General features: G+C 39.6%; 1 protein-coding gene across 2 annotated transcripts in view; it reads left to right on the top strand.

The window, feature by feature from the left end:
- Window positions 1–15,238, top strand: part of eys (eyes shut homolog) — a 167,693-nt gene that overhangs the window by 117,137 nt on the left and 35,318 nt on the right. For both annotated transcript variants that reach the window (XM_005915494.3, XM_005915497.2), the window contains exons 40-41: window positions 5,196–5,346; window positions 14,063–14,171. In XM_005915494.3, coding sequence (XP_005915556.1) covers window positions 5,196–5,346; window positions 14,063–14,171 — 260 coding nt within the window. The remainder of the gene's footprint in view (window positions 1–5,195; window positions 5,347–14,062; window positions 14,172–15,238) is intronic.

Here is a 15,238-nt window from a genome sequence, read left to right on the forward strand (position 1 = left end):
AAATTACAAAACATAGTCATAATTTTAGGTTAGTTGGTTCAATTAAATCCGCCTGCTCACTGTTCTCAGTAATATTTACAGTATCTCACTGGCACAGAAAGCAGACTGCGAGCCTTGTCACGAAAAGAGATGGATGTTCAGAAAGCATAAATAGTGGGCACGGTGCCTTTTATCTAGAAATACTTCCTGGCGTATAGCACCCATCTCTTTCACATCAGTGAATAGGAACTGAAAAGAAAACTCGAGAGATCAAACAGACAAAGTTAATCAGAAGAAAACCAAAAGACGTGCATTGAGATGCGAAGACTCTCCGCGCCAGACCTGCTCCTTATTCTCTGCTCCCCCTTTTCTTTACACCTCTCCCTGAAGCAAACTCGCGAGTCTCCCCCTGGACTTCAATTGTCAGCTGGAGAAGGAAAAATAGAGGAGGTGGGGTGAGCAAGGGGGAGGGGGAGAGCGAGAGAGAGAGAAAACAGGTGACAGCGACTGGCAGAAGGACGAACGCTCTGTTAAGTTCAGCACAGAGTAACAGGGCCATGGGGACTGTAGGAAACAATATCCTTACAGAGGAAAAATAGCAAAATAAAAGATGCTGCAACATTGACATCTAGAGAAAATAATATCTGGCAGCGAATGAGTTATAGAGCTAAGCGGAAATTGATTTGAGAGGAGATGAGAGAGGCTAATTTTTGCAGTAGGAAGTAAGAAGTGTAAGGCTTCCTTTGTTAGTCCATTCATAAACATTTGACAGCCCACTGTGTTTTTGAAAAAATAAAAAAAAAGGATATTATTCAGTATTTTAATACACAATATCTTAGTGGGTAACACAGCATGTTTTTTGTACTGTCTTCTTCCACTCACTCCCAACTGGTAGATGACAGATGACTCCCCCTCCCTGAGCCTGGTTTCCTTTTATTAAAAGGGAGTTTTTCCTTCCCACAGTCACCAAAGTGCTTGCTCACAGTCATCTGATTCTTGTGGTTTTATCTGTATTATTGTAGGGTCTTAAACTCACAATATAAAGCTCATTGAGGTAACTGTTGTTGTGATTCGGTGTTATATAAATAAAATAAATGGTCATTCCATGTTGCCCTTTTAATGTAATTTTTGCCCTTTGTTTGTTTGTTTTTTGCTTTGTTAAAGAATATTTTACTGGTTAGTTAGTTTTACATTTCTTTGGCAGAATGCAGCATGTTTATGACAGCAGCAGGTTAAATTCAGACTTAAACATTTCAGTCTGCTTCAGTATTTAAAGTGACTCACTGGCTGCTGCCCTGTTCCAACCAGCACCACCCACTGCTTGCTTTAAAATTATAATTGTTTTTTAAACCCTTCTGAAGGTGATTTAAAAAAAAAACTGCAGTATCCCTTGTTTCTCACCTCATGTAAGTTTTTCACAGCAAATATATGCACTGCTATTAACAGGCTCCGGGTGTCCGAATATTTTTGCACCATACCATAATGTTTGAGTCATATTTCCTTTCCACTTTCAAGCTTTTCCTCTCAGCGCAAGCTTTTTTTTAATAATGCCTTGTGACTTTACCACAAGCAAAAAGCGTCAAAAGCAATTGTTTGCTAGAGGAAAGTCAAGTACTGTGTATCTCAGATTAATAGAAATGCCCTCATTTCATGCTGCTGACTAAAGATTATATTCAAAACATAACTGCATTTAACAACTCATCAGTTGCATTTTGTCTTCACGTATAAAGAGTCTGTGTTGCTCTAAAATTAAACAGGTGCTTGCATTTAAGCAAACAATACATTTTTGACTAAACAAAGGCTCTTGGAAGGATTCAGACTGGACACAGATTTATCAGCTTCTCAGACGCTTGCCAGCCTTGTAATAATTTGTGAAAAAGAGCATATTATATATACTGGAATCAGCTGAGCCTTTTTAGATAGATATATGGAAATCGCCAAATAGAGATGAACACCAGAATATGTGTTTTTTCTGCCCTTGACATGAAGTCTCTTGCATAAGATGTATTTTATAACAAAGCAGTTTGGTACTGTTGCAGGCACGATCCAGAGTTAACACCTTTATTGAGAACGGTATCAAAAGAAGGTTGACTTTTATGATTTGAATGACAACAAAAGGCAAGTTGGACACAATTTTTTACATCTTAAATACCGCTGAGACTTATTAAATCACTGAGAGGTGAACTGAAAAATCTGATTACATGTTACATTGCGGTGTTCTACTGCCGAACTGTGGATTATGACTTTTGACTGGATGTTAATTTGTCACATTCTGCCCACCAAAAGCATTATTTCTGCACAAGCTCAATGCCCTAATGGCATCAACAGTCTCTGACTGCGGCAGAACAGTGTGACCCACCACGCAGTGAAAACTGAATGAATGGCTCACAGAACACAGCACAGAGTCTGAGTCACTGACCCAGTCTCCAAACTTCCCAGATTCTGATGCTATAAAGCATCCACAGCATGAGCCGGATCCACGGAGGATCCATGCCACGACCACAGGACATTTTAGGAAAGCTGTAACAATGAATACTGTGTCTCTGGATGAAATCATGTGCTGGCAGCATGATCATACAGAAGAGCAGACGACCAAGAAAGGAAGATTACTGAACAAGTGAATGAGGGTAATTTTATCTCTTCGAGCAGGATGCAAACTAATTAAATGCTCCAGACAAATGAAGCCATTTAAAAGCCTCTTATTCTACTATGAATGATGCCTTGCTACCTACAGTGTCCCTACTGCTATTTTTTCTTGGGCTAAGAGTCCTACCCTTCTGCAGAACAAAGATCAGAAAATTATAGGAGTGAGATATTTATTCCTGTGTGTCATTCTGCAACAGTGGCTTGTAGTATGGCACTGCACTGTTAAATGCATCCCTGTTCTTTCCTAAGACAAAGAATGGTCGGCTTAAAGAATACATTTATCTGAGTGTAGCATATTAAGCTAAGCATTGCCTCCTGTGGACAAAGAGATGGGGATTTTCTTGATGCCCTTCTTGCCCTGGAGGAATTGAGCTTTCACATGAGTTCCCATATACCCTTAAATCAACAAGCTCTGCTTTTGTTCAATTTTTCTCCGGTGTCCAAATCCTCCACTCATTTCATTACTTCAAGAGAGATGCCACAGGAATGTCTCTGCCCACACACCTCTGTCCTGGTCCTAGCCTAGCAAAGAGTTTTGACGCAGTTACCATTGTCATTGTGAAGTGAAATAGGCCAACCCTGATTGTGTTGAGTCTACTCAGTAGTTCCCTCTGGGTGTGTGGTCCCCTGTCGCCCTCTGTGATTCAGCTGAAATGTGCCCTATAAGCCCTGTTGGAAACAAAGAAATATTTTAGGTCCCTCTAACTGGGCACTATTGCTGTTCAGTCCTCTGACTTGCAGGAATGTCTTCCCTGACAGTGGGCAAGTTTGGTCTCTGTCTCCCTGCTGCATTTTATGTTGCTCCCCTTTTGCTCCTGTGTTCTTAGACAGTTGAAGACCTCGATAGTGTGTGTGGGGGAGAATTTCATGCTGCTGCTGGCTGTCGCTCCCACAATGCACTGTCTCACTTGCAAGACACTCAAAATCTCCCATTGAGATATAATGTGCTGGAGTTAAGTGACATACTGTAGAGGTCATATTCCTGTTTTGCAATCAAGACCACAAAGGTTGGGGAAAAGTCGCACCAGCTGCCATTTCCCAGAGGCTTTTCCAGCAGGAGCAAAATGTAGATTTACCATCAGTCTTCCAGTCGCAAGATTGTTCTGCTTAAATTTAAAAAAAAAATGTTTTGGATCTTGAGAGCCCAAGCAGTGATAAAAGTACCTGGTAATCATTCTCCTGGTAGGCAGGCAGAATGAGACCTACTAGAGTGATCCATGGGGAAGATACTTATATCCTGAGGATACCCTCTTGCTTGCTACCTCTTACCTCCCTTCCCTGCAATAAACCTACTGAAAACTTGTGTGTTTATGTGCACATGAGTGGATCTTTATCTTTTGAAGCAGAAAACTCACTGCTTTCTGCTAACCATACCATGGCATAATGGTAATAAAAAAACATTTTACTGTTATCCTAGTAGCTCTGAATAGTGTGGTTCCTGTGTGGCACACACACAGGGATGATTCAGCTCATATTGATGCAGTCTTGGTATGTTATAATATGAATCATTACTCATAAGTGAACAGCGCTTTATGTTCGATGCCAAGTCTCAGATAGCTTCATATAGCTCAGACTGTGAAAGGAGCAGTTTGATTTAAGGAGGTCTGTCAGACAGTGAGGACCAAAGTTTCAGTTTCCACCAGTGGTATAAGGGACAAGGAGCCCTGTACTTACTTCCTTGTAGGTCTTTACTAACACGGTGTCTGCAGCAGTGGGCAGAGAAGATTTATCTCGAATCAGTCGCCTCTCTCTTCTCTTCTCTTTTCAACAATTTCCCCCTTGTAGGTGGGAGTATCCAGTGGAAAGTTTCGATCTCTCAGCGAGAATTGATTATTATTCGCTATACTTTTTCAATTGAGCTCTCCATGACCTTTGAGTAGATTTCTATCTATTTCTTTCATATTTTCTTGTTACTTTTAACTTGGCTAAGACTGAATGATTTGTATGCCATTTGGTCCATCCTAATTTAATCCTTCAACAAAAAAAAACAGTGCGAGTGCTTGCAATGCCTTTTAAGCATTACACTTTAGATTTTATCAGGTCTAAGTCAGTTTATTCTTAGCTCTTTTGTTGAGGGAATGATTGCCCAGTTTGTGCATTTATTGTAGAACTCACAGCAATGTGAACTAGGTCTTTGTAAGCTTCAAGGAGGCATGTATTTTGACTGTGTAATGGCATTTGTTGGCAGATAGCAATCTTCCCTCAGGTGTCAGGTAGTGGTCCTGTATATTACCTCTGTTTTTGTATTTGTATTTGTAATGCATCTTTATTTTTAACACATTAAAATGCATCACACAGCAGAGATTAAAGATCATTTTGAAAAATTAGCATACAATGTGAGGAAAGCATATGGAAGAAGCCCTGTCCAGCTACCGTAGTTACTCAACTGAACATGTTCAAATCAGATCATCTTCTATTTTCAGATTTTAAAGTCACACACAAAGGGGCCTCATTTTATGCACTCAGTATCTTTGATAAGTTTGAAGTCATGTAACGAATATTGTACTGATACAATACAGTAATATGCAAAAAGAGGCTATTTACTAATTGTGATTTTCTTACCTTTGCAGCTCAGGAGCAGAACTTTGGGGATCAGTTCCTTCATGTTTTCCTTCAAGATGGAAGCCCTGTTGCTAAACTCGGTTGTGGTGGCAGTCATATTTTGCATGCAGCTGTAAATCAGAACATCAATAACAACAGATGGACGTCAGTCACCATCAGGTAACGATATGGTGCTTCTACTTTGCTGTCATTCACCTAGAATTCAACTGCCAGGGAAGAACGTTTTTTGTAACATGTGTCAAGCAGGCCTAAAACGATTGAAGGTACAGTCAGTCATTTTTTGAAGTTATTTAATAGAAAAAAGAAAACTGTACTCATAGGTTCCAACAAACCGATGCATTCTCATAAAAGCTATTATAAATCTATTAAAAATACTGTTGTGGGAGGATCAAAATGTGGTCATCATGCTTGTGTATTCCCGATATTGTCGCAATAATTTGTTATCAACATTCATTGTCTGTACAGCTGACAAGAGCTGAGTAAACAACAACTACTTGTAAGCTAACATTATGCCCGCTAATGTTAGGCTCAGTTGTCCTTAAAATCGCACTTTCCCGTTACAGTCTTTCAAGCAACAGACTCCAACAAAGTTACATCCACCCATAACGGACTCCTTTCACAAAATGTTACAGACTTTTCTAGCGTAAAAGAAGGTGGACACTTCTCAGTCAGCATTGCCAGCTGAGGTAAACAGTAGGTTGATGGCCTTCCACAGACTGGGAAAAGCTCAGGAGCAAATCGGGATCTGGAACAGTCAATAGTAGAAACAATCTAAATCTTCTTTAAATGAATGTTTTTGATCTCTGTTTGTTGGCTAAAATGTGTTTTCCATACTGTAACTGTACATTTGTGAACTAAAATAATGAATAGTAATATGTAAATTGTTTACATCTTATCGGCATTATTTTTTACCTATCAACAGTTTTAAAACTCCCCTAGCATACACAAATTGCATAAAAACAATAGCAAAATATCCATCTTACTAGTAACTAAATTTAGCTCCTTTTTTATGTCCTTTAGTAATACTGCTTATGAAAAGGCATAAGCAACAAATATAGCTACTCTTTAGATTTATCATGGGAAAACATCTCACTTTCAAACATTTGGCAGTAGACTCGTTAGCAGACCTGATTCATATATATTTTGACTTATTGCTTGTTCCTTTCAAATAGTTCTGATCAGCCATCCTTCCCCCTGCACTGCTGATCTTGTGTCTCTGTACTGCACACAAAGGCTTAGAGGCTTCATCACTGTGGGGCAGAGTAAGCCAGCAGGAGAAATGAGAGAGTGCCTGCTGCTGAGCTCTGCTTCTATTTGCTCTTGATCGGTTCAGCAATTTTATTCATATGCAAATGAGCCCATGACATCATCAAGTCATGTTTGAGCACAGAGTACCTACTTTCCTTGGGTGATAGTTGGCAACACTGAATACAGATGCCTTGCTGTTGTCAGCATGTATGCAGTGCAGTGCTGTGGTTGTATTTAACTGTAAATACTGTAATCCAGACTCCAATGACCGGTGAAAAAATTGAAATTGCCTGAAGGCACTGTAACACAGTCTCATCTCCATATTTTTTTTCCCAATCTTTCCCTCTTGCATGACTCTCAAATGCTCTTTTTTTTCTATCTTGCTGTCATCTCGGGTTGTGTGGTGCCACTGCACCTAACATCAGAAAGGGAAAACATTTACCTGTTTTTATACAAATACAGTTACACCCCTTTGACTTTCTCATGTTATACCCATAAATGTCTGTCTGTTGCACCACACAGCAGCGTTGCTACAAAGCCTATTCAACATTACCCGACCAAGCTTCAGTACTATAGTATGAAAACATTGACACTCATTTTTCATAAGCTTTATTTCTGGTGACATAATTGCTGCACAGGGTACGACGTCGCAGATGCAAAAATGCTTGTTTGTTTTTTACTTAAATTGTTTTCCCTACATTATGATCACATATAATTAAGCAAAAATCCAACTTAAAACCATGATAAAGAGTGTTAATGTTTCTTTACCTCGCCCTATTTGAAATCCTCTTAGCTATGAAGGAACACTGTTTAGCAGTCGTGCACCACTTCGTCTTGCTAATCATCCTCAACAAAGGGATAAAAGACATTATGAATATTTAATCAAGAATTTAGAAGCCAGTCCTGACAGTAAACATAATTGAATGAATCACATTTTCCTTTTGTTGGTCTTCAAAAGGAAAATGTGATTCATTTCACTGAAACATTCAGGACTGTTTAAATTGGCTGCCACATACATGAAATATAAAGTCCATACCTTTCTCTCCAGTGAGCTTCCATTGAATTATGAACACTTTGGCTGTGTAGAAACACTGAGTTTGGTTTCGGGAAAATGGATTATAATAACTTATATTATATTTATTCAGACACGCTATCAATAGCTATGCAGATTTTCTAAATGTAATGGTGTTACGGTGCATTGTGTTTTCACAAAACCGTGTGTAACGCAAAGGCAGATTGATAACAGCTGTGAAGCATGCAAAACATTTCCACAAGGCAGCAACTTTGTATTATATTTTCCCTCTCCAGAAATGTTTAATTGTATTATTTCACTTAAAGCACAAATGGGCTGTAGCACTCCAGAGCAGACAAATGCTGGCAAGACAAAAAGCCACTGCTGAAATGCCCCTTGCTGCCAGATAAATTCACAAAGGGGAGTGTGCAGGGGGGATGCTGTGTCATTTTTCATTTGGGGAGGACATGTTTGTTGCTGGCTTGGTTTTTGATGTTGGGAAGTTTTCCTTTGGGGATGTTTAAGGCAATACTGCTGCGATTAAATTTGAGAGTGGCAGACTCCAAACGCTCCCCTGGTCATTTGTGAGGTGTGTATGCTTTTAGCTGAATCCCGTACTACTTGCCATTCACTGTTGGAGTAATTTCCATTTACACTCAGTCAAAGATCAACAAGGATGACACACAGCATTCTGCAGCATCACATTTCTTACCTTGTCAGAGGTGAACTCTGAGTCCCTGGCAGACATGATTATTTAAATTTATGCTGCTTTTGTTGGTGCTTTTTTCTCTTCAGTCAAAGGAATGGGAGTAGTGTCTCAAGTATGATTCAGGCTTACTGAAAAATATTCTTTTTTGTCTGACTGAGGATCCTGTGTCTAGCACCTTCTGGGTTTTGATGTTCATGTTGATGTTTTTTACTGTTGAAAATGCACCAAATTTTCAGTTTGTGTAGAAGCAGTGCATGAATACCTCGTCATCACGTCTTTTCTTACAACCTTTGTTTGAAAGGATGAAAATGTCAGCGTTCTGCTTGATCACTGAAAGCAAAGATTCTCAAAAAAACTTGCCTTTAGTCTTCTTTGGTGATGCCATAGGGTAGTATTGCAGGTTGTTTTAATTCTGTCTTGAATTGCTTTGATTTCAAAAGAAATGTACATCTGTATTTACACTTTATTAGGTACACCTTGACAATACTGGGTTGGACTCTCCTTTTCCCTTTGAAACTGTCCTAATTCTTCATGGCATAGATTCAGCAAGAGGCTGGAAACAATCCTCAAGACTTTTGGTCTTGGCATGAGAGCATCACACAGATGCTGCAGATGCAAATCTTTTGCTCCACCACATCACGAAGGTGCTCTGTTGGATTGAGATCTTGTGATTGTGGAGGCCATTTGAGCAAAGGGTTGTTCTTGTTCAAGAAACCAGTTTCAGATGATTTGGGCTTTTTGACATGGCACCGTGTCCTGCTGAAAGCAGCAATCAGAAGGCGTGCACTCTGTGGCCATAAAGGGATTGGCATGGTTGGTAATAATACTCAAGTAGGCTATAGCATTTAAACGATGGTACTAAGGCACCTAAAGTGTGCCCCACAAAGTACCGCCCACACATTACACCTCAATCAGCAGCCTGAGCCGCAAAAACAAGGCAGGATGGATCCAGGTTTTCATGGTTTTCATACCAAATTCAGACCAGTCATCTGAATGCTGCAGCAGAAATTGAGGCTCATCAGACCAGGCAACATTTTTCCAATTTTCTCCTTTTTAGGTTTGGTAAGTCTGTGTGAGCTGTAGCCTCAGTTTCTGTTCTTAGTTGACAGGACGGGCACCTGGTGTGGTCTTCTGCTGCTACTTCAGGTTCAAATTGATCTGCCTGCACAGATGCTCTTCTGCATATCCTGGTTGTAACGAGTGGCTATTCTGGTTACTGTTACCATCCTGTCAGCTCAGTGCAGTCTCACTTCTAGCAACAACAAGGCATTTTCACCCTGAGAACTCCCACTCACTGGATATTTTCTCTCTATCAGAACATTCTCTGTAAATCCTAGAAATGGCCGTGTGGAAAAAAATCCCAGTAGATCAGCAGTTCCTGAAATACTCAAACCAGCTCGTCTGGCACCAACAACCGTACCACATTCAAAGTCACTTAAACCACCGTTCTTCACGATTCTGATGCTCGGTTTGAACTGCAGCAGCTCGTCTTGACCGTGTCTACGTGTTTAAATGCTCGGAGTTTCTCCCACGGAATTGGATGATTTGTGATAATGAGCAATTGAACAGGTTTGCCTAATGAAGTGCTTCTCAGTGAATGTGTATTTCATAATTAGATCCCTTAAATCACTTTTCTTTAAAATTAGCACCGTATTCACATTACAGCCACATTATAGGTGGGTTGTTTTGTCCAAGCAATGTTTTTGTACACATACTCTTGAGTGCCTTTCCTCCAGCACAGAACAGAATGAGCCAAGGATCAGTCAACCAAGTCTATGACTAATGGATGAGGCCATGATGTCCAGACTTTTACTTCCTCTACAGCTCCGATAAACGAAAACAAAACACTGGTTCACGATTCTTCTAATGCAGCTCTTGCTATGCCCTTCCTGTGTGTCCTGAAATAGTATGTGCTTGCTCTGACCACAAAACACAGGACAGCAAATAACAGGAAGAGCATTAATTATTAGTTGCTGATTAAATTATTATGATTCTCTAACTGTTGCTTTTCACAATAATAAAAGAATTTAAAAAATGGTGACTTTAGTTTCTCGTTCAGTTTTTAATTCAGCGAGCATGCTATCATTTGCATCGCATATTGAACTTTAACGATTATTTAATCATTTAATCGTTAAACTTATATTTAAGGGCCTGTTCAGTGATCATCGAATAGTTTTGTAGAAAAAAATGAACATGTGGGTGTGAAATGTCTCCTAGCAACAGCCGCTGGTACCAGGAAGAAAACAGACTTATGCTGTGAGAAGAAACACTGGAAAGAATTTCAAAAAAGTAACTTATTTCAGGGCATCTCAGGGAGTCGGGGAATCTGACTTCTTTGAATTATTGTCACAGAAACATTGGAAACTCCGCTTTCTGAGTTCGAGTCCTCTTGCAGCTCCGAAACGCTGATTTACTTCACTCAGCATAATGTTTGCTGATATAGAACTAAGAGGGCATTTTAGTGCGAGTCAATCAATGGTGCATTTTGTTATACGATGTGGTTAGATCAATCTTATGATTTGCGTCTATCCTATTAATGGGTACATAACCCCTTTGCAGTTTGTGAAAGTAATTACCAAACTGCTACATTACAAGTGAACACTTCCCTGCTGGGTATTAATCCTTTGGAGAGTAATAGAGAAAAATGTATTTGGGGAAATGGCACGCCATATGTGCGCTTGTTTCAAAAGTATCTGATTTAATAAGGGCCGTTTTTGTTTTTGAAACCACGTCCTTTTTTTTTTCACAGCAAGGTATATGTATCAATTACATACTATTCAGAGTTGTATTGACAAGTCCTCCCATGAAAGATTCAGCAGCAGCCCTGCCTGCTCACTTGGAGTTTCTTTTGTGAAGCTTCACAATACCACGAGTGTTGCTGTGTGCTGTCTAATTGTATTGCTGGAGATATAATGATAGAACACAGGCTACCCAAATTAATTGAGGCTTGCCAGTCACAGCACAAATTATGCAGCAAATGCTGCAGTGCTGCTTGTGTGAAAGTAACTGCACCAGAGCCAGCCATTACAGTCAATGTAGGTGTAGTTTATGATCTGATAAACAGCATGTTGCACTTATGGAAAAAACAACAACAAAAACAACAAACAGACCCCTTTGTATATCTTGTGCAATAGGTGCAGTGGTGTGATATGACATTTCATGATTTGTAACCATATGTAAGGTTATTTTCAGTTAAATCAGATGCAGCGCCGCGACCTGTTGTGCTAATAAGAATATCAAAGTAACAGTTGGTACTTGTCTTCTTTGTGTGTGTGTGCCAGCTACAGCTCACTGATAATAAACCCTACTGAGCATAGTCTCCATTTGCAGAACTAACAGACACTTAAATCAATCAAATGACTCACAAATGATAACTTCACAACTTACATGTTACACATTATGATTTGCTCTTTGTAAGAATCAGAAATATGGCTAGAATAACAAGGCTTTTTTGTGCCTTTTTTTCCCCCAGACACCAAAAACTGTTGCAAGGGCACCGTGCAGTGCATGATGTTTTACTGCCATCTGTTGCCAATACTTTCAGATGTTTCATGCAAAAGTAATATTTTAATGATTATCCTCCTTTATTATTAGTTGTCTGCAGGGGACTGTGAAGAGGGAATGTTCTTATTGGATTGTAGAGACAAACACCCACCTTCAGGTTTAACAAATACCTCTGTGTAAAGGTGCAGTCCTGAAAATATTTGCAAGGTCCCTTAACATTCCAGGTAATATTTCAGTGGCGATCCTCCGGAAAGTTGCTGTAATGCAGTTGCCCTTAATTAGTCACACACCAGACGCAGTCTAAATGAGGATGTTAGAGATGACAAATCACTCATGATTAGAACATTAGCCAGATGAACAAATGCATAAATGATGATTGAGTTAGGAAAATGATCACAGCCATATTGTGGTGTGGTCTGTCTTTGGAGAAATATTTATCCGTCTCTGTTTGTTTACCTCAAACTGGAACTTTGCTGCGTGGGTCCTGTGAGACCCAGAAATGAATGGTGCACAAGGGGCCCAATAAGAAATCACAGTTTCTTCCCTACATTAGAGAAAACCACTGTTTCTTTTCCTTCTTATTCATTCATATGTTTGTTTGTTTGGTTTTGGGCTTGTGTGTATGTGTGTGGCGATTATAATGTGGAGCTGTAGGCCATATTTCTAGCTATCTACACCACATAAAGTAGTTGTACTCATTTTTAAAAATATATAAATAGTCACGTTTTCCTTAAAGCAAGACTATTGTAAATTAGCTTGCTGGAATATTAAATGTGCTCATAAGAACTCATCAAGTTCGCTTGCTTTGTGCGCATGCTTTCCATATCTCCCAGGGACAGTTTTTGTAGCATCAGTAGCCCGAATAAAAGCTACTGTGGTAAGCACCGAAATATTCATCAAGCGCCCTCAGCAATAGAGGTTGTAATGATGTTGTGATGTTTCATACCTCGCAAAATGGTCCATTTTTGTTGCACAAAGATAAGGATTGATATATCGCACAACTCTATCCCTTTCATTAGGATCCAAGGAACAGCGGGGCAATATCCCAATGTAAGAGAGTGAGCTCACTGGAACACACTGAGCACCACCAGGATGTTAATGGATGTCTTTTGTGGACATTAGGTTGCCTTTCACATTTGCCAATGTAAATGTGCCTTAATTTATCAGTGAGTGTGTACAAAATGGCTCTTATGATTTCCACACCTGTAATTAGTCCTACCTGAAGTTGAGTATGATTGCCGCAGGGAGGTGTCCTGGAAGGCTGTTTCAAATTAGCAGGAGGGCGATTGCTCTGATTGTTTCCATCTGGCTATTAAAGCAGACGTTTGAGGGTTGTTCCTCATCAGTCATCATCGGTACAGTCAAAAAGAATGGCTGAATAAGTTACGAAATACACACAATCGTAGTTGTGTGGCGTGTTTACAGGCTGGTGGCAAAGAAACCCACAGAACACAAAGGGCATCACGCATTGCCGTGTTTACGTGTGTGGCGGAGAGCGTGCAACCTTTTGCATAATGTTGAGCCTTTTAAAGTGGCTTCTATTGTGTACTGCCAGCATAAGGCCGGTGATGAATTGGGGAGAGGGGATCACTTGACTTTGCCAGAGCTGGAATATGACACAAGTAGACCATCTACTTAACATTACGGCTGCAACATTAATGACTACTACAATTGTATATTTCCCCAGAGAGACGCTGAGGGTCAAATGATAAAATTATCTTCCTTCTCATTAGGTTTGTAATGTATATCTAGTTTGTGCCCTCGTTTTTATCATTAATTAATCCTGAATGACATAATGAGCACTCATACCCATAATCATGTTTTTGGCCTATTGTTATCATTGTTATCAGTAGTAGCAGTGGTAGAAAATCATAGAAAATGTTATTAAAACTGGTATTTATGTCACAGATCATGTACCTGGTTATGATTGGTGATCTCACTCTGTGGTTTTTCTTTAGGCACTCCATAGGTACTGTTGCATTACTGTGTCCATTTCATATTTGGCTGAGAAACACAGCTACTTACAGAAAATAAAAAGCACTGCAGCACTGAGCCAAAACCTGTTTCTGGCCTTCTTATTTAAATCCAAAACTGGGGAAAACATTGCCTGTTTTTTCTTGTCTCTCCTGGGTTTAGGGTAAGAGCTTGTGATACAAACGGACCATTACTTCAGACCCAGTGTGCCAGTGCATAAAGTGTCTTATAAAACGATGTGTAATGTATATCTAGTAAGTTTATGGAATATTCTCCATGGTCACATTAGGAGCTTCACTGCTGTCTGCTCTGTTTGTTTCTCCATCAGAGCCTTTTCCACACTTTGTTGGCGTTATTGTGAGTATCAGACATGGCAGGGAGAGGGCTTCCTAACTTACCCCTGGTTTCTGTGTCTTCTCTTTTAACAGATACAATCTGCCTGTTGGCAAACAAGGAGGCCCGTGTATGATTGAAATAGCTGCAGATAATGGCACGGCTCAGCATCTCGAGGAGTACGTCTCGCACCCTGTGTCACAGGTATCCTGACTTCTCTGCACTCAAATCTACCCTTTGTACAAGCATCATCTCATTTCAAACACACAATTATCTCTCAGTTATCTTATTCCTTTTACAGCACAGTTTGCCTTAAAAACATTGAAATGTTGGTACAGCAGTAATATCATGGATCCCGATATTCTTCAGTAAATAATAATAATTAAAGAAATACGCATGTATTTCCATCGAGAGCCATTCCAGCATTTAAACGCTGCTCTAATAATGAATGCCACAAAGCCATCAGTGGCTTTTAGTTTTTGTAGCAGGGTTGTTTGTCAATGTCTTTGCTTATATAAAGGCTGCATTGTTATCTAAAATTTCTGAAATCTGCTAAATGTCATTGTGACAATTATGAAGTAAAACAGTATAAATGCAGCATTAATGTTAAAGAGCAACACAGGAAATATGCCCTGGCATTTATGTCATATAGACAGATGATGTTTACTGGCAATCTTTTTTCCCTGACATCCCTGCATTTTTGTCCCACAGCCCTATACATTTGGCACCCCCACAGTGCCAACAGACTCGCCACATTCAAATAAACAACTTATAGAACTCATGACAGCAGGGCCATCAGTAGATTGACTGTATGTTGTTGTGTGCTGCCAAAGCCCATTGCTTTATGAATACAAAACAGGCTTCAATTTAGAAAAAAGTGCATCTTTTACAGTATTATCTGTAGATAATCACAATTGGCAAACATGTAAGCCACATCAAGCTTGTTCTATTATTAATCACAGGCTGGTCTTTTTTTTTCTGGCTCATTAATTTGATTAACAACACCTATATTTGTTATTAATTAATAATTTTGCTTTCACATTCAAATATGCAGAGAGAGTCTCAACCTTCCCACTGGCCCAACATGCCTCCCACTCCTCAGTGTGATTTATGGTCTTCTAATTTGAGATGCCAACATGTTTCTTTGTTCCTCATTCATTACACGAGCACTATCTTTGCTACAATTAGACATCACAGTGTTAAACTTTTTCTTGTATTGTCAGGTTTAAAGATGAAGTGAATGAGTGTGTTTCTAAAAATAAAAAAATACT

This window comes from Haplochromis burtoni, unplaced genomic scaffold (assembly GCF_018398535.1).
Source record: "Haplochromis burtoni strain Fernald_Lab_line unplaced genomic scaffold, NCSU_Asbu1 Contig_12, whole genome shotgun sequence".
In the NCBI taxonomy this organism is placed as follows: Eukaryota; Metazoa; Chordata; class Actinopteri; order Cichliformes; family Cichlidae; genus Haplochromis; species Haplochromis burtoni.